General features: G+C 49.4%; 1 protein-coding gene across 2 annotated transcripts in view; it reads left to right on the forward strand.

Moving 5' to 3' along the window:
- The window catches only part of NFRKB (nuclear factor related to kappaB binding protein), a 36,294-nt gene that overhangs the window by 7,497 nt on the left and 10,011 nt on the right, over positions 1–18,786 (forward strand). Inside the window, exons 5-18 of one of the 2 annotated variants that reach the window (XM_081239023.1) lie at positions 4,605–4,732; positions 5,367–5,541; positions 6,043–6,144; positions 6,893–6,966; positions 8,008–8,092; positions 8,454–8,634; positions 9,210–9,318; positions 9,521–9,647; positions 9,895–9,960; positions 13,149–13,228; positions 13,335–13,381; positions 16,733–16,793; positions 17,209–17,383; positions 18,248–18,354. In XM_081239023.1, the coding sequence (XP_081095149.1) occupies positions 4,605–4,732; positions 5,367–5,541; positions 6,043–6,144; positions 6,893–6,966; positions 8,008–8,092; positions 8,454–8,634; positions 9,210–9,318; positions 9,521–9,647; positions 9,895–9,960; positions 13,149–13,228; positions 13,335–13,381; positions 16,733–16,793; positions 17,209–17,383; positions 18,248–18,354 (1,517 nt within the window). The remainder of the gene's footprint in view (positions 1–4,604; positions 4,733–5,366; positions 5,542–6,042; positions 6,145–6,892; positions 6,967–8,007; positions 8,093–8,453; positions 8,635–9,209; positions 9,319–9,520; positions 9,648–9,894; positions 9,961–13,148; positions 13,229–13,334; positions 13,382–16,732; positions 16,794–17,208; positions 17,384–18,247; positions 18,355–18,786) is intronic. The other variant, XM_081239024.1, reaches the window with a different exon arrangement.

The following is an 18,786-nucleotide window of genomic DNA, read 5'->3' on the forward strand; positions in this document are numbered from 1 at the left end:
GCTGACTGTAAGGGCACCTTTTTCCCCCTATAATTAAGAAGCAATCTGTAGGGTGATATTTAGGGACCATGTGATAATCTTATTTTCCAAAAGCGTTGGTTTTACCCGGCGGTTTTAGCATCCACTGACCCTCGCCTGAACCGGTCATTACATTGGGGATTCCAGGATGGTTTGGGGCCACTCTTTGGTCACAGTTTGCTCTCTGTCCAGTGGAGAGGAGGAGAGCATGCTTCTTCCCTTCCCACTTTCTGGGGTGACTTTGCTTTGGCTGGAGGCCCTGAAGGACAGCACATCTTGAGTTTGTGAAACTGGACAGCTTGACAGCTGCAAAAAGACTGGAGGAGAATAAGCTTATCATTTCAAACCGCATTATCTTAAGGTTTAAAATGAGCATTCCCTCCTTTGGTGGATCATTAAGGAGGATTTCCCTTCTGGTTGGCCAGTGTTTTATGTCGCGGAAGCCAGGGTCTCAGGTGGGATAAGCTGGTAGGCCTGGTTGGTAGTAGAGGCTGTATCAGGGACTGTCTGTAACGCTGGCACGTTTCCTTCCAAAACAATGTGATGGTCAGGTAAGGAGGCAAACAAGGAATGCAAGGCAGGAGTTCTGCGATGTCCGGTGTCATGTTTCAGGTCCCACGGTGATGAGGACGGTTGCGTTACCCGGTTATTGCGGTTATGCGTCTTGACTGAGCTGGCATTGCTCTCGGTGTGCTTTTATTTTTGCTTATCTTTTCTGGTTCTGTTTTAAAAACTCACCTTTTCCATAAGTTCCAAGTGCTTGTCGAGCTCCCTTGACTTCTGTTTCCTACAGGAAAGGGTCATCGTCATGAGCTCCAGCTTCCCGCTTCCAGCCTCCCCCCCAGCACACTGTAGTCATTTCCCTCCTGACCTACTTTTACTTGTCTCGGAGGAAGGATATTTTTTGTCTGTTTAAGGTTCACCTCTGCTCTTGATCCTCTCACGTTTTACGTCCTCCGGGACCTCGTTTCTCAGTGAACTGTTCTACCATGTGTACTTCCTCCACTCCTTTTTCAGCCTGTAGATGTGGTCAGGGGTCTCACACTAGAAAAGTCCTTAACCACCTGTCCCCTTCATTGTCCTCTGTCATTTTCCCTTTTCTCCAAACTTCTTGAAAGGCATCCATAGCCGCCGTCCCCTGGTGGCTGTTCCCTCTGCCTGCCAACACCTTCGACTTTCTAAATTTTAAATTTCAAACCTACAGAAAAGTTACAAGAATTTATAATTGACACCCACGTACTCCTTACCAGGTTCACCAACTAGGAATATTTTGCCACATTTTTTTTCTTGTCATTATTGTACTTATTACCACTATTTTTATTTTTGCTGAACCCCTTGAGAGTATTGCAGACCTAAGACTCCTAATTTTTCAGCATTCATCTTTGAAGAGCAAGAACATTCTCTTAGGTAACGAGAAATGATCAAATTCAGAAATATAGAAAATACTGTCTTTAATTTAAATTCTGTACTTCAATTCTGTATTTCAGTATAACACTTAACGCTGACATATTGTTATCTAACGTGTGGTCCGTATTCCTATTCTGCTGGTTGTTTCAGTGCTTGCTTTTTCCTCTGCTCCATTTCTTTTCAGTGAATGTGTAATTTGCAAACCAGCCTATGGCTTTTCTGTTCTCTCCTTAACCCGTCTGTAGCATTTGATGCCTTGACCTCCATCGTGAGACTCCCCCCCTTTGCAGCTGTGGCCCTCCCCGTCCTGGCTTCCTCCTGTGCCTCAGACGCCCTCCCCGCACCCCTCTCTCTGCTGAGCCCTCATCCGCTTGCTATTCCTGCCTCTGCTCCTGCCGTTAGGCCCCCTCTCCCTCCCCGCCTGCCTGATCTCACCCACCAGCTCTTCTCTGGGGGCTCTCGCCGGGGCTGCTCTAGCCACCATCTCCACACAGCCACCAGAGTGAGCATCTCAAAACTTTGCTTTTCAGAGCGTTTACCAATTGCCTTCACTTGGAATAAATTTCACAGCCTACCAGGCTCTGTTGCCCCTGGTTTACCAACTTCCCCTGGTGCTGCAGTCTCTTTTGCCGCTGCTCTCTGGCCCAGCGCCGCCAATAGAAATGTTACGTGAGCCACACGTTCAATTAAAAAATTGCCAGTACCCACATTAAGAATAGTAAAAGCAGTTTAATTTTAATAATATATTTTCTTTAAGTTGATGTACTCAAAATGTTATTTATTTTTTAAAATAAATTTGTTTAATTTATTTATTTTTGGCTGCATTGGGTCTTGATTGCTGCACACGGGCTTTCTATAGTTGCAGCGAGCGGGGGCTACTCTTCGTTGTGGTGCACGGGTTTCTCACTGCGGTGGCTTCTTGTTGCAGAGCATGGGCTCTAGGCACGTGGGCTTTAGTAGTTGTGGCACGCGGGCTCTGTAGTTGTGGCTCACGGGTTCTAGTGTGCAGACTCAGTAGTTGTGGTGCACGGGCTTAGCTGCTCCGTGGCATGTGGGATCTTCCCGGACCAGGGCTTGAACCCATGTCCCCTGCTCTGGCAGGCAGATTCTTAACCACTGCGCCACCAGAAGTCCCTCGAAACGTTATTTTAATAGAGCATTTGGCTATCTTGGTGGGGAAACTAAAGACTGAAGGAAGGTAACTTTGGAGAAGTGCAGAGGCAAAGAAGTACAATTTTCATCCAGTTTCTATATATCAGCATCAGTAGCATTGAACTCTTGTCTCTTTTCTTGAAGGTCAAATTCCTTATTTCCCTGCAACAGGCAGCATAATGCGGTGGCTAGGAGCGGCTCTGGAGCTGGACTGCCCAGGTTCAGACCTGATTTCCCCTTTTGTTAGCTGTGTAACCTTGCGCAAGGTATTTAATTTCTCCATGCTTCAGGCTCTTCAGTAAAATGAGGATGCAGTAGTACCTTCTTTGTGGGGTGGTTGTGAAGATGAAGTGAGTTAATATATGCAGGGCCCTCCTTATATGGTGACAGTTCCATGTCAGGTCCTGTTCTAAGTGCTGTTATTCGTTACCTCGGAATATCATTAAAGTGGTTGGAATTAAAAAAAAAAAAAAGAAGGAAACACCGTGTACTTCAGTGCCTCATTTTAGCCTTCTGAGGTTAGCTTCTCCATCTTTCCCCTTAGTTCACTTCGTAGCAACCTACTCAAATCTAATATTCCAAAACGGACCTCTGTCATCGCGGCTCCCGCAGTGGTACGAGTTGCTCGTGTCCAGTGATCTACGTACCATGCCCGCCTTCCTGCCCCAGCATCCAAACTAACAGCAGGTCTAATCTTTCTCCCTCGAAATATATCTGAAGTCTCTCTACTGCCATTCACATAACCACTGCTCACTGATCAGCTAATATGTGCCAGCCATTCTTCAGGGTTCTCGAGATACAGTCATGACCTTACATTCTAATAGGGGAAAACAAGGTAATAGACAAGCAAGTGTTTGTTGGTATCAGGCACTATAAAGAGTGAGGAAGGGTAATGGGACTGGAAGTGACGGGAGGGATCTGGTTGAGAGGTGGTGGCTGGGCAGGGCTTCTCTGTGGAGGTGCGTTTGGACAGAGACTCAGTAAGGGTGCGACGAGCAAGCCGTGAAGTACTGGGTGTTAGTAGGAAGCCTTGCAGGCAGAGGGGACTTTAAGGACAAAGGCTTTGCGAAGAGTACGGTATTTCAGGAAAGAGCGTGGGCTGTGGTGGAGTGAGCAAAAGGGAGGCTGGTGGAGGATGAGGCCGAGATACATGGGACCCACAGGGAAGGGCCCTGCAGGCCTCCTGGCGTCTTGGCTTTACCCTGGGTATGTGGGGAGAGGTCCGAGCAGGCCACTGTCGTCCCTCTCCTAGATCACTGCAGTGGTTTTCTTTCTCTTTTTGCTCTCGGCCGTGTTATTCTCCTGCTTTAAACCCTTCAGCTGATTTCCACTGCACTCAGGATAAAGTCCAGGCTGTGCTGTGGGTTCTGTGTGGTGTGACGTCTGCCCAGTTTCACAGGTCATCTCGGCCCCTCCTCAGCTAAGCCCTTCTGCTTTCCTCACAGCAGCATTTCTTCAGGGGTTGGAGTGGGCACCTTCTTCCTTGCTTCAGGGCCTGCCTTAGCACGTGCTGTTCCTTCTGCCTTTTCCCTATTTTTATTTTTTAAATTCCTACTTACTTTTTAAGTGTTTACTTTTTAAAAATTCCTACTTACTTTTTAAGTGTTTACTTTTTAAGTGTTTACTTTTAAAAAATTCCTACTTACTTTTTGTCTCCCAATAAATTTTTTAAACATGTAGAAAAGTTGAAAACCAATACGTATGATGCACATCCGTAAAACTTACCTATGTGTATCAGTTGTTAACGTCTTCCCACAGTTGCTTTGATCGGGCCTCACTTTATGTCACCTTCCTTAGGGGCTCCTTTCCTGATGTCACTCTTCTCGCTCTCTCCGGTGGTTTTAGGTTGGTTTCCTGGCAGCATGTCAGAGAGTCGAGTACTGGCTTATGTGCTTTCTGTCTCTCCCCCTGGACCATAGGCTCCCCTTTCCCCACACTGTCCTCCCATCAGTGCAGAGCTGGCCGCTTCTCCAGCCCTCGCTGATGGGTGGCTGACGGATATGCATGGTTGTGCCTGTTCTTTGCAGACGGACACTTCAACCCCGAGGTGGTCAAGTACAGGCAGCTGTGCTTCCGGTCGCAGTACAAACGCTACCTCAGCTCCCAGCAGCAGTACTTCCACCGGCTGCTGAAGCAGATCCTGGCCTCGCGGAGTGTAAGTACCCCTGGGAGCTGCATGGGACTCACACCTGGTGACCCAAAGGGGCGGATCAGGGGCAAGAACAAAAGATACCACTGAGGAAGGAAGCTGCGCATCAAGCACTGACACGACCAAGTGCATCCCTCCTTCTTATGATACGTTTTAAGATGTATACTGATTTCAGATACGTTAGAACAGGAACAAAAGAAGGATACATCTTAAAATTGATGAAATATTGTAGCTTCTGTATTTACCCAGAAAAAGCGGTAGCTTTCAGATCCATGGTGGGTCGTGCAGGAGAACCAGCTTGCCCTCAAGTTCATGTTCGGATGCCTAATGGGTGCCAGGCTCAACGGCTCTGGGTCTGGACCAGCCTTGGGATGCCTTGGGGCAGGGTAGTTCTGGCTCTTAGTGGTTCTTTAAGCTTCGGTATGGAGATACTTCGGTGTCTGGTATAAGTATTCATTCTCGATGGAGTAGCGCAGCGCTCAGATTGGGGATTTTCCATCATAATCAGCACAGGCCCCTTTTATTTGGAAGGAGGGAACTGAGCTTACTAACAAAGGAGAGAAGGAAGTGTAGACTCAGGGAACGTGTCAGGACAAGCTGTGGCTGAGGCCGTACCCCTATCCCATCCGATCTCTCCCAGGACCTCCTGGAGATGGCCCGGCGGAGCGGTCCCGCCCTCCCCTCCCGGCAGAAGCGCCCCTCACCGTCCCGCACCCCCGAGGAGCGGGAGTGGCGCACCCAGCAGCGCTACTTGAAGGTCCTGCGGGAAGTGAAGGAGGAGTGTGGGGACTCGGCCCTGTCATCGGACGAGGAGGGTATGTGTCCTCCGTGCCCCGCACCATCTGTATCTCATCGGTCCGCACCTGCAGCTGCTTGTCTGGTTGGAGGCCGTGGTAGCCATTTCCCTGTGAGGAAGCCATCCCTGTGGTTTGTCTGGGCGCGTGGTGACGCTCAGAGCCGTTGGGTGGCTATGACTGCACATCTCGCTGCCCTTGGCGCTCAGGCACACGCGGGGCCCTCCCAGCAGGTGCTCTGGTCCAGTCAGCTGCTCGAGAGAACCACTGTCCCCACAGGAGAGTAATAGTGACTGTGACCTCTGCAGTGTGACCCGCCACTGTTGAAGTCTCTCCTCCCGGAAGAGCCGTTGCACTGACTCAAGTGCTGCGGTCCGTCTGGGGAAGGGTCATGAAGCAGTGGTGGAGCCTGGCCTCCCTCTTGTTGGCTTAGCCTTCTTGAGCCCAAAGAGCCACTTACCCAGTCTCCCCTGCTGGAGTCCACAGGCAGGTTGGATTTACAAGAAAACTTTTCTTTTGCAGATCTCAGCTCGTGGCTTCCGAGCTCTCCAGCGCGCTCTCCTAGCCCTGCAGTGCCCCTCAGGGTGGTGCCCACGCTTTCCACCACGGACATGAAGACTGCAGGTGAGTGGGGCTCTGTGGATCTGAGGACTGCCTCGGGGTGGGAAACTGGGTTCTGCCTGCCAGGAAAGCAGAGCGGTATTGAGGAGACCTGGGGAAGCTTTCGTGTAACTCCGCTTCTCCGCCGGTAGGTAGGCCAGCTGGGCTTCTGTCCTTTGTTTTGAAAATTTCTCTTAGGAGCTGATCAGCCGGCATTTTGGCCTCAAGAAACCAGGATCTTAAAATAACAATATCGGGACTTCCCTGGCGGTCCAGTGGTTAAGACCTCCACGCTTCCACTGCAGGGGGGCTTGGGTTTGGTCCCTGGTTAGGGAACTAAGATCCCACATGCTGCCCGGCGCAGCCCAAAAACAAAGAAAAACAACAACCAAAAAAACCCCCCAAGATAATACTAAGGGATAATTCAATAATAGAACAAAAGGAGTAACCAGAGGCATAGCAGTTTCTTGGCATGTCTGTGAAATTAGAGACTATTTTTAGTTGGGATAGGAGTCAAAGAAGAATGTTAAGGAACTTCTAGGTGTTTTAGGAGCCGCTGAGTACTGAGGCCGTTGTTATTGACGAGTGTACAGAAAAGCAGCAGAGTTGAGCCTGTGACTGTTTCAAGATTGTTGGTACTTGTAGTACACAGGTCAGAAGGGAAACTCAGAACATATCTTACTTTCGAACATTACAAGTGACCAGAAAGATGTGAATTTGAGCATCGTGGAAGTGAATGACCGTCCATGTGGTTTGGTTCCTTTTCTCTCAGATAAAATAGAACTGGGCGACAGTGACCTGAAGATAATGCTAAAGAAGCACCATGAGAAGCGGAAACACCAACCAGTAAGATTGGAGGGGGTGGTCAGTAGGTTTTCAGTCTAATTCCCCGGATCAACTATCCTGGGATGATACAGGGAGTCACTACGTTATCAATCCCCTTTCCTTATCCTTGTTAGGGCACAGGAGCAGCATGGGAGGCCCAGTAACACTAAAGATGTGTGGAGAAGACATGCTTTGAGTTTATAAGGCATGCTTACTGCCGTGTCTGATCCGGTCTTTTTTTTTTTTTTTTGCGATACAAGGGCCTCTCACTGTTGTGGCCTCTCCCGTTGCGGAGCACAGGCTCCCGACGCGCAGGCTCAGCAGCCATGGCTCACGGGCCCAGCCGCTCTGCGGCATGCGGGATCCTCCCGGACCGGGGCACGAACCCGTATCCCCTGCATCGGCAGGCGGACTCTCAACCACTGCGCCACCAGGGAGGCCCTGATCCAGTCTTTAGGACGACACTGCTGTGCGAATCCTTTCGTCCGTTTAGCAGGGCTTGGAGAGGCCAGGGAGCTTGTCTGACGCCCGACGGCCACTAAGGGGCAGAGCCAAGCGTCAGAGCCTGTGCTGTTCCCACGTTTTACGTTTCTGTTCCTTCGCTCCACCAAATCGAGGTAACGCTGAGCCAGAGACCATGGTGGAGGAAGGAAAGGCAGTTCATGAAGGCAGAGTGGTGAGATGGGAAAAGTCTCGTGTTGGGGTTAGAACCGAGTTCTGTCTCTGTCTTTTCCACTTACTATGATGTCGGGCAAATCCCTTAACTTCTCTGAATCCCGTTTTCAGTCTTTGTAAAATAGCACTTAGCAAGACTGTTTGAAGAGCATATAAGATAAGGAACGCAAAAGAGCTTTATAAACTAAATGCCACACATGAAGGATTGGAGCTCAGTTCTCCCCTGCCCCATTATGAAGAGCAATAGTTTTTATCTCTGTACGTTTTAAATTCAACACAATTTCCTCAAGTACACGTAACATCTAGTTTTATCTGTAAATTGGGAAAATCAACAGTTTTAGCTCCTCTTTTGGACCTCCATACCAAATCTCTGAATATCACGTCTAGGATCACCCAGACCTTTTGACGGGGGACCTGACTCTCAATGACATCATGACTCGAGTAAATGCCGGCAGGAAGGGCTCTCTAGCAGGTAAGTGACGTCCTCTGTAGGTGGCCATCGACTGTGGTGTTAGATTACACAGGCCTCTCTACATATTGCAAAAGGAAAGGAAACCACAGCATTCTTCTTGCTGATAGCCTTTATATTGTTATTGCCTCTTATGGATTTGTAGGTGGAGAGTGAATATAAAATCAGTACAACGGATCATTGACTTTTTAAAGCACTCATTGAATTTGGTTTAAAAAAAATCAAAACGAAACTATATGTCTTATTACTGAGACTTTTCTTTCTTTTGCTGGTGGGCCTTGGGAAAATAATATACAGATAAGACTCCTCACTTCCTGATGTAGAAAATGCAGTTCTATGACTTGAGTTGCTTTTTTTCCCCCAGCGCTATATGACTTGGCTGTCCTTAAAAAAAAGGTTAAGGAAAAAGAGGAAAGGAAGAAGAAGAAAATAAAAATGATCAAATCAGAGGCAGAGGATCTAGCGGAACCCCTAAGTGGTACTGAAGGGCTCCCACCCCTCTCACAGGCACCGTCTCCACTGGCCATACCTGCTATCAAGGAGGAGTAAGTGAGCAGTGGGGGTCACGGCTCAGGGCTGTCCCCAGAGCTGGTGCTTCTTGAGAGCCCTAGGTCCCAGGGGTCCTGCTGGGGAACGTGTATGGTGTGGGCTTTCACTGAGCTTTTTGATGACGGCTAGGAGGCTTGGAGGACCTAAAGCAACCTAGGCATGTGTTCTTGGTCTTCTTGGTGGTTCTTTTTTTTTTTTTAATTTATTTATTTTTGGCTGTGTTGGGTCTTCGTTGCTGCGCGTGGGCTTTCTCTAGTTGCGGCGAGTGGGGGCTACTCTTCCTTGTAGTGCGCGGGCTTCTCATTGCGGTGGCTTCTCTTGTTGCGCAGCACGGGCTCTAGGTGCGCAGGCTTCAGTAGTTGTGGCGCACGGGCTCAGTAGTTGTGGCTCGCGGGCTCTAGAGCGCAGGCTCAGTAGCTGTGGTGCACGAGCTTAGTTGCTCCACGGCATGTGGGATCTTCCGGGACCAGGGCTTGAACTCGTGTCCCCTGCGTTGGCAGACGGATGCTTAACCACTGCGCCACCAGGGAAGCCCTTTTTGGTGGTTCTTATATTTTTCTTCCCTCATTAGGCCTCTCGAAGACCTCAAGCCTTGCCTTGGAATCAATGAAATATCTTCCAGCTTCTTCTCTCTTCTCTTGGAGATCTTGTTGCTGGAGGGGCAGGCTAGCCTTCCTATGGTAAGAATTTGGGAAAAGCCAAGCGTGTAGCAGTTTCAGATTGTAGAAATCTTCAGCTCTGGGTTCCCTGCAAAGCTCCGCAGCTGACTTGCTTTGTGACTTGAGCAGACTGGACAGGCATAGCCAGTTCGTTCTGGCACAGCCTTGGAGTCGCTGGCGTGGACTAGACATCTAACCGGGTTCTGCCTTTACTCTCCCTCAGCTAGAGGAGCGAGTTTTGGACTGGCAGTCGTCTCCAGCCAGCTCCCTCAATAGCTGGTTCTCTGCGGCCCCCAACTGGGCAGAGTTGGTGTTACCAGCCCTGCAGTATCTTGCTGGAGAAAGCCGTGGTAAGGTCCTTTGTTCTGTAGGGCCCAATATTTACCCCGCTTTGTCGGATTCTCATGGTAGACTGCAGCTTTACTGGTTGCATCCGTTTTGGCTTTGCACAATGCGATGCCGTGCCTTGGAGGTGTCTGCTGTCCCGATGCACCATTGGCATACAGCAGTTCTCTCGGAGCTTAGGGGTGTCAGTTGCTCCGCGTTGAGCGGTCCCTCTGACCCGTGTGGCTTGTTCATGGGATCCATTTCTTGCAGCTGTACCTTCCAGCGTCTCTCCGTTCGTTGGCTTCAAAGAGAAAACCCAGCAGTGGAAGTTGCTTGGTGAGTCATGCACGTCACCTACCTGTCAGGGTAGGTTCTCTTTCTCTCGTTTTCTCCCCGAGCTTCTTGTGCCTTCCAGTCACTGTGTGCCAGGAGAATGTCGAAAAAGGCAATATTAAACCTTATTTTGCTCAGTGAAAGAGTCCTTCAAGAAATCCTCAGGGTCTGAGTTCACCCCCGTTGGAGTTGGCTGAGGTGCCATTGCCCTTCAGTTCCGCTGCCCTCTGGGGCTGGCTGAATTGAAATCTGTGGGGTATTTTACAATAGCATCTACATTTACGTCAACCATATCTGTGGTTTTAGGTTAATGTGTAGTAATATAATTGTTTTTCTTTCCTAAAATGGGTTTTGCTATGGAGGATAATGTGTTGGGCAGCCCTCAGTAAGCTACTTCTAAAGAACAGGGTCTTTTTCTAAAAAATTTGTGAAGTCCGACTTACTGTGTAAGTTGTAGTAACATGTGCCTGAAATAACTTGGTGATGAGAGGAAGATTCAGTGTTGATTTCCTGTGGACGTGGACAAACCTTTCTCCACTCTGTCCAGTGGTCTGTGAAGAGAAACCTGGAGAGAAGGTTGTGGAAGTAGTGGATGCGTTCATTGCTTACGACATGGATTAACCTTCTAGGTGTCAGGCACTGTTAAGTGCCGGGGGTGTAATGGTTCGTGAGGTAGACAGCGTGCTCCCCTCGTGGAGTTTGTTTTGGGAACAAATACTCATTCGAATGAAATGACAAACTTAGCCATTCTGTAAGGGAAAAGTGCCGGTAGGGGTGGGCGTTTGTAAGGAGGCATTGGTGTGACATGCGTGTGGAGTCCGGGAGGGCCTTCCTGGGGAAGGTCGTTTGAGCAGCGGTCTTAACAACGACTAGGGATGAGCCAGGCAGGCGGAGGGGAGGCGGCTCCCCATGGGGGGAGCCGTGTGGGTCAGTGACTCAGGGGTGGTTCCCGCGGAGATCACACAGGCCTGCGCAGAGAGGATGCATGAATTTGGAGCTTTAGGTGGTAAAAGCCGGAGGATGTGGTTGTGGATTGGGTGTGGCGAGTGAAGGAAGACGGCAGTCAGGTGTCACTTCTGCTAGATTCGTACCTGGCGGGTGGGGGTCCGCCATCGACGTAGGCAGCTGGGGAGGACGTCCAGGCCTGGGTGAGGGTGAGGCGCGTGAGTGTAGTTGTGCACATGCTGCCTTGAGCTGCCTTCGGGGTGTTGAAGTGGACACGTTAAGTAGGCAGTGGGTTTAGAGTCCAGATCCACAGTCAGGGTAGACAGCTGTGGGCACATGTGCAGTAAGCGAAGTCAAAGGCATGGGGAGAACGAGGAAAGAGGGCCTGGGACTAAGCCTTGATAAGCTCCGAGGTGGCGGAGGCTGAGTGGGGGCTCGGGAGAGGCAGTGACCGCAGAGTCAGGCGGGAGCTGTGAGGTCCGAGAGTCAGGAGGTGGGGAGTGGTCATTAACCTTCATTGCTCCTAAGGTTCAGGAAGGTCAAGACTGGATTTGTGGGCATGGAAGAAATGATGGCTCCCTTGGAGGAGTGATTCCTTAGCGGGGTGATGCCGGTTGCGGGCAGAGGTGAGCCGAGGCCGCTCGTGAGGCTGGCTGCAGCTCTTCCCGCCTGGCCGGCTGGTGGCGGAGGATCAGCCGGGGGAGGCTGCCCTAATAGGACTAGGTAATACGTGTCTCAAGCCTGTGGGCCAGGTGCTTTCCGCTGCGGCTCCTCAACTCTGCCCTGTGCACAGCAGCCAGAGACAGGGTGTAAACAAACGGCCACAGAGCTTTGTTTCCAGAAGCGGTTTGCTGACCTCCACGCACACCGCAGAGGTCTGCACGTGCTGTGCTACCGATCAGGCCCCTTTCCTGCAGGCGGGAAAACGTTTCCCAGTCCCCCTGGTTAAAGAGACAGTGAGTGTGGACAGCGCTTTCTAGAGGTTCGGCGGCGGAGGGGAGCAGAGGAAGCAGGGCTCGTGGCCAGGAGAGGACTTGAGTGTCGGTGGAGAGGGACAGGAGAGGAGGGGACACCTGTCATAGGGTGAATTCCTGGGGGCAGGGGCCGGCCTCAGGTGGCAGGAGGCAGCACATCTGTCCTGGTGGAGGAGGAGCCGTGGCTGCTGGGTCGCGCCGTGGGGAGTTGGGGGGGTGGGTCTGTGGCCTTCCTGTGGGAGGTGGGAGGCCTGCTGTGCGCAGGAAGGGCGGTGGAGAAGGGCGGGGCAGTTGCTGTCCAGCGGGCAGGGAGGCCGGCTAGTGCGGGGCTTGCGGGCAGATTGAGAGCCAGTGACGGTGGCTGTCCGCTCATTGATAGAGGTGTTCTCCAGCCTTGTCTCCGGCAGCCACCCGAGTGGAGAGTATGGCTGGTTTAGGACGTGAGCTTTGCTTGACGGAAGTGATGCAGAGACGGAAGGGAGAGGTGTTAGGTATTGCTGTGTTGCTTGGCGTGTCGTTGAAGTGACGGGCGTGGGCCCTCAGCCGAGTGGGGGGAGTGTGAAGGGAGGGGCTGAGGGGGCCGGAAAGTGGGGTGTCTGGACCAGCAGTGCAGTGGAGTCTGGGTAACGTTTTGGTGGGCGAGGGTAGACAGCGGGGAGGGGAGGGGAGGCTGCTGCGGCCAGAGAGCAGGATGCGGAGTTAGTTGAAGGTTCCCAGTCCTGGCCGTGCGCTGCCGCCAGTTGGGAAGCTTTTTAAAAACGCTGGTGCCTGGGCCTTACCCACAGGGGTTCTGATTGATTGGTTGAGTGGGGCCCGAGCCTTGGCATTTTTTAAAGTTTCCAGGTGATTCTTAGGCGTAGCCAGGGTTGAGAAACTGGATTAGGCATTTTGACGAGTCCCGTTTTGGGGAATGACAAGGTCCAGTTGTGATAGTGGAGTGAGAGGCTGGAGTGGGGGGAGGAGGCCCCTGAGGTCACGCGACTGAGGAGTTAGGGTGCTGGCTGGACCGTCTGTACGGATGTCCATCCGGACCCTTCAAGTTCATCCAGCAAGGTGAGTGTTTAATCCCTTCCAGTTAATTTCGAGTTAATTTCTGTGAGTGGTGTCAGGCAGGGGTCCAGTTTCATTCTGCCTGTGGATGTCCAGGCAGAGGGGTTTTCTGTGTACAGGGCCATGGCTACAGGTCCAGATGTAGATACAGCAAGTAAGGAGGAAGTGGCGTCCTTAGGTCATATCCTTATATTATTATTTTTTGCCTCTTTGTTCTAATAGGCCCGTCCCAAGATAATGAAAAGGAATTAGCTGCACTCTTCCAGCTGTGGCTGGAAACTAAAGACCAGGCCTTCTGTAAGGTATGGTTGTTGAGAACTACGGGCTCTCTCGTGTTGGGCTTCCAGAACCCTGAGTTAGCCAAAATCCTTCAGTCCATTTACCTGTTACTGCTTTCCTTTTCTCCAGCAAGAAAATGAAGACAGCTCAGATGCCACAACGCCTGTTCCTCGGGTGTGAGTATAGTGCCCTAACGGAGGACGGTGCCCCAAGAAAGCTCACCTAAGTGCTGCCCTGGTTGTGCTGATACATCCTTGTATGTTAGAGCCAGAGTGGGCTTGAGATGCCGGGGTCCACTGGTCCTTATCTGCCTCATCCTCCCTAAGGGGCAGCATGCTCCCAGCGGTAGAAGTGTTGTCCCTGTGAGTCTCTGAGGAGGTGGGATCCACCTGTAGGTGCATGCGTTTCCCCGGTTCCCCCTTCAGTGCCCGCTGGAGAATGGGTTATCCAGCCCATCTTCCTCATTTTGCCTACAGAGAAATGGAGGTGTGAGGGTAAGTGACAGGACCCAGGCTGGGATGTAGGTCTCGACCTCATCCTGAGCCTTTGTGGTATCATCTCATGTGACTGTTTCCAGTCTGTCATGGTCCCTTATCTTTCTCCCCAGCTTTGTGGAGATATAATTGACAAAGCATTGTGTAAGTTTAAGGTGTATGGTGTATTGATTTTATTTTTATATATATATAAACACACATACATATATGTACATATATATATATATATATAGTGAAGTGATTACCACAGTAAGGGTAGTTAGCCCACCCCTCACCTTACATGATTACCAGTTCTTTTTTTGTAGGGAGAACATTTAAGATCTTTCTTAGCAACATCCAAGTATATGATGCAGTATTGTTGACTGTAGTCACCATGCTGTTTGTTAGATCCATAGAACTTTCTATAACTTTAACCAGTGTCTCCCCATTTCCCCCATCCCCTGGTAACTACCATTCTAGGCTCTGTTTCTGTGAGTTACGCTTCTTTTAGGTTCCACATGTACGTGAGATCATATAGTTTTTGTCTTTCACTGACTTATTTCACTAAGCATAATACCCTCTAGATCCATCCATGTTGTTGCAAATGGCAGAATTTCCTACTTTTTTTAATGACTGAATAACATTCCACTGTGTGTGTGTGTGTGTGTGTACACACACACATTTTCTTTATCCATTCATCCATTGGTGGACACTTATCTATCACAGTTGTTTCCATGTCTTGGCTATTGTAAATAATGCAGTGAACATGGGGGTACAGATATCTCTTTGAGATAGTGGTTTCATTTCCTTTGGAAATGTTCCCAGAGGTAAGATTGCTGGATCATGTGGTAGTTCTGTTTTCAGTTTTCTGAGGAACGTCCATGCTGCTTTCCCTAACGGCTGCACCAGTTTGCATTCCCACCATAGTGCACAAGGGTTTCCTTTTCTCTGCATCCTCACCAGCACTTGTTATTTCTTGTCTTTCTGGTAATAGTTACTCTAATGGATGTGAAGTGATATTTCATTGTGGTTTTGATTTGTATTTCCTTGATGATTAGTGATGTTGAGCACCTTTTCGTGTACCTGTTGGTCATTCGTGTATCTTTAGAAAAATATCTGTTCAGGTCCTTTGCCCGTTTTTTAATTGGATTATTTGGGTATTTTGCTTTTGAGTTGTAGGAGTTCCTTAAATATTTTGGATATTAACCTCTTACACATGTATAATTTGCAAATATTTTCTGCCATTCTGTAGGTTGCCTTTTCATTTTGTTGATGGTTTTCTTTGCATAGAAGCTTTTTTTAAAAAATAAATTTATTTATTTTATTTTTGGCTGTGTTGGGTCTTCATTGCTGTGCACGGGCTTTCTCTAGTTGCGGCGAGCGGGGGCTACTCTTTGTTGTGGTGCACAGGCTTCTCGTTGCGGTGGCTTCTCTTGTTGCAGAGCACGGGCTCTAGGCACACGGGCTTCAGTAGTTGTGGCACACAGGCTCAGTATTGTGGCTTGTGGGCTCTAGAGCGCAGGCTCAGTAGTTGTGGTGCACGGGCTTAGCTGCCCCGAGGCATGTGGGATCTCCCTGGACTAGGGCTTGAATATGTGTCCCCTGCATTGGCAGGTGAATTCTTAACCAGTGTGCCACCGAGAAGGCCCCTGTACAGAAACTTTTCTTTGAGGTAGTCCTACTTGTTTATTTTTGCTTTTGTTGCTTGTGCTTTTGGTGTCATCTCCAAAAAATCATTGCCAAGATCATTGTGCAGGAGCTTCTTCCCGATATTCTCTTCTAGGAGGTTTAGTTTCAGGTGTTACGTTGAAGTGTAATCCATTTCAAGTTAATTTTTGTGAATGGTTTAAGGTAGGGGTCGAGTTTCATTCCTTTGCTTGTGGTTGTCCAGTTTTCCCAGCATTGTTTATTGAAGAGGCTGTTCTTTGCTCATTGAGTATTCTTGGCTCCATTTGCCAAGTATTAGTTGACCATATATGCAGTGGTTTATTTTTTGGCTCTCAGTTCTGTCCCACTGGTTTATGTGTCTATTTTTATGAGAGTACCATACTATTTTGATTACTGTAACTTTGTAACATAGTTTGAAATCAGCAAGTGTGATGTTTCCAGCTTTGTTCTTTCTTGGGATTGCTTTGGCTGTTCAGGGTCTTTTGTGGTTCCATACACATTTTAGGATTGTTTTCTTCTATTTCTGTGAAAAGTGTCATTGGAATTTTCATAGCGATTTCATTAATCTATAGATAACTTTGGGTGATATGGGCATTTTAACAGTATTTTCCCAATCCTTGAACATAGAGTATCTTTTTACTGTGTCTTCTTCAATTTCTTTAATCAAAGTCTTGTAGTTTTCAGTGTAGAGATCTTCCACCTCCTTGGTTAAATGTATTCTAAGTGTTTTATTGCTTTGATGCTGTTGTATAGCTTTTTAGTTAGATTCCTGAACACCAGCACTCAGGATCAACCTGAAAGTGGCAGAACCATTGCCTTACATAATAGAACTCAATTTCTTTTTTTCTCTTCTTTTTTTTTTTTTTGGCCGCACTGCGTGGCTTGTGGGAACTTAGTTCCCCAACCAGGGATCAAACCCGGGCCCCAGCATTGAAAATGCAGAGTCCTAACCACTGAACTGCCAGGGAATTCCCTGATCTCACTTACTTGGTACTTTTGCCTAGGAAGCAGAAAAACCACCCTTGTCATCGTACAAATTTGAAGTCCTTTGTTCCTCTAAAGCTGAATTCTTTGTTGCCTTTAGATTAGGCTTACTTAGCAACAGTACTGAAAACAGCAGGTAAAACACGATGTCAGTTTCTTTCCCACCTACCCAATACCTTTCTGGATTTCTAAGAATCAAGTAATTTTGCAAATACCAACAGGAGCTACTTGGCAGGATCTGGAAAGTGGACTTCTGACCTTTGCAAGATAAGAGCACTAATGAACAAATAGAGCACTTGTGTTGCAAAGGATGTGGTTCTGGGTGCTGGAGAGGGGGCGATGGACCCAGTGGTTTGGGGTGCTGGAGAAGGGGTGATGGACCCAAAGGTCTTTGTGTTCCAGAAGAACTGACTATGTGGTGCGGCCAAGCACAGGAGAGGAGAAGCGAGTTTTTCAGGAGCAGGTAAGAAAAAGCTGGAACCCAGTGTAAATCTCTGTATCTGTGAGGCCATGAGGTGAGAAGCTCTGAGCCTGACTGTCCTTGAGTCCAAATTCTTGGAAGCAACTCACACCCTTAACCTTGCTATTCCATGGGTTGGGATTGCTTTTGGCGGGCAGAGATGGTGTGAGGAAGGGAATGAAAAATGGTCTGACGGTTTTTGCTTCTAGATACAAAACAACACATTTACCTCTTGATCCGTTTGCTAGTGACTGGCTTTTGGGGACCATCCTTTTCCCACTGTGGTCGGCTCAGTGTTCCTAGTGGAATAGCCTGTTTGCTTTTAACTTTAAGTTCTCCGGGCCGACCCCTTCCTGTACGGGGTGGTTAGAGAGAGCCCCCGTGACTGACTCAGGAGCCTCGTCCCTTCTCTTGGCAGGAGCGTTATCGGTACAGCCAGCCCCACAAGGCATTCACCTTCCGCATGCATGGCTTCGAGTCCGTGGTGGGGCCCGTGAAGGGCGTGTTCGACAAGGAGACATCGCTGAACAAGGCGCGGGAACACTCCCTGCTGCGCTCCGACCGGCCCGCCTACGTCACCATCCTGTCCCTGGGTGCGTGCCTCCGTCTGCTGTCCCCTCCCGCCCCCATTGCAAAGGCTGGAGGGTCAGCGTAGCTTCAGGAAGCTTTGCAGTTTGGGACGCGGAAGGAGGGATTCTGCCCAGAGGTCTACACAGAATCCGTGTTTCCTCCCTGGGGTCTGGGCTCATGTTTACCTTCCTTCAGGGACTGTTCGCTGGGTGCTGAACGGTTAGCTTAGGTGTCGGAATTTGCTTCCTCCAGACTAGGATTCCTTCAGAGGTGAGGTTTTTAACCTTTTTTGTGCCACAGATGGCTGGCAGTCTGGTAAACTCTGGACCCCTTCTCAGAATTAAGTTTTTAAATGCCTAAAATAAGATGCACAGAGTTACAAAAGAAACCAGTTATATTGAAATTGTTATCAGAATATTAAAACAGATTTATGGTGCAGAAATGTATGTTTTTATTACGATATTAAATGACAAGATCTAGTGTCAGGTCTTCTGACTCCTCTAGTTTCCAGCTAGTGATGAGTGGAAATGATATTTTGGGTTGTCTGCAGCAGCTGTGCTGTGATAAGAAAATGTCTGATTTCCACTACAGCATCCCGGCACTGCCATCATATGGTTGGCAACATGCCAACAAAGGTTATGTCCACCTTGGTTCACAATGGAAGGAAATGCTGAATTTCAGTTAAAGTTGTAACTTTTTTCTGCCTGAGTTCCTTGGACGCACTGAACTCTCAGGGGTCCTGGGTCTTCAGCCTTGGCTGAAAGTGTGAAGGGTGTGGAAGAAGCTGCCTGCAGAGGGCCATGTCCACCTGCTGCTGGTCAGCAGTTGGGGGACCGCTCCCCCGGGGAGCCCCGCTGACGCTCGGACTTTGCTGTTTCTGGTGTCAGTTCGCGATGCGGCGGCCCGGCTGCCCAACGGGGAGGGCACGCGGGCGGAGATCTGCGAGCTGCTCAAGGACTCCCAGTTCCTGGCTCCAGACGTCACCAGCACTCAGGTAGGAGAGGAGGGGCTGCTCGTGTTTTGTTCCAGGATGGATTTAAGGGAGCTTACAAGGAGATACAAGATAGAATAACGTAAACTAGAAAAAAAAAACTGATGGGGAATTCCCTGGTAGTCCAGTGATTAGGACCCGGCACTTTCACTGCTGAGGGTCCAGGTTCAGTCCCTGATCGGGGACCTAAGATCCTGCAAGCCGTGCGGCGCAGCCAAAAAAAAAAAACTGATGGAGAGGAAAGGAGGCCGTCTTGAGAAAGGTGAGCAGTGCTGCCCCTCAGCCTGGCCATTGGCGAGGCGCTCCTCCTCTCAGCTCACCATCTTCACATGGAGGCACAGCACCTCCATCTCTCAGGACTCGTAGTTTCTTGTTTTGCCGAGTGATGGGGTTAGCCATTGGGAGGTAGGATCTGTGTGTTGGCGGTGCCTGTCA

This window comes from Mesoplodon bidens (genome assembly GCF_964165515.1).
Source record: "Mesoplodon bidens genome assembly, chromosome: 7".
In the NCBI taxonomy this organism is placed as follows: Eukaryota; Metazoa; Chordata; class Mammalia; order Artiodactyla; family Ziphiidae; genus Mesoplodon; species Mesoplodon bidens.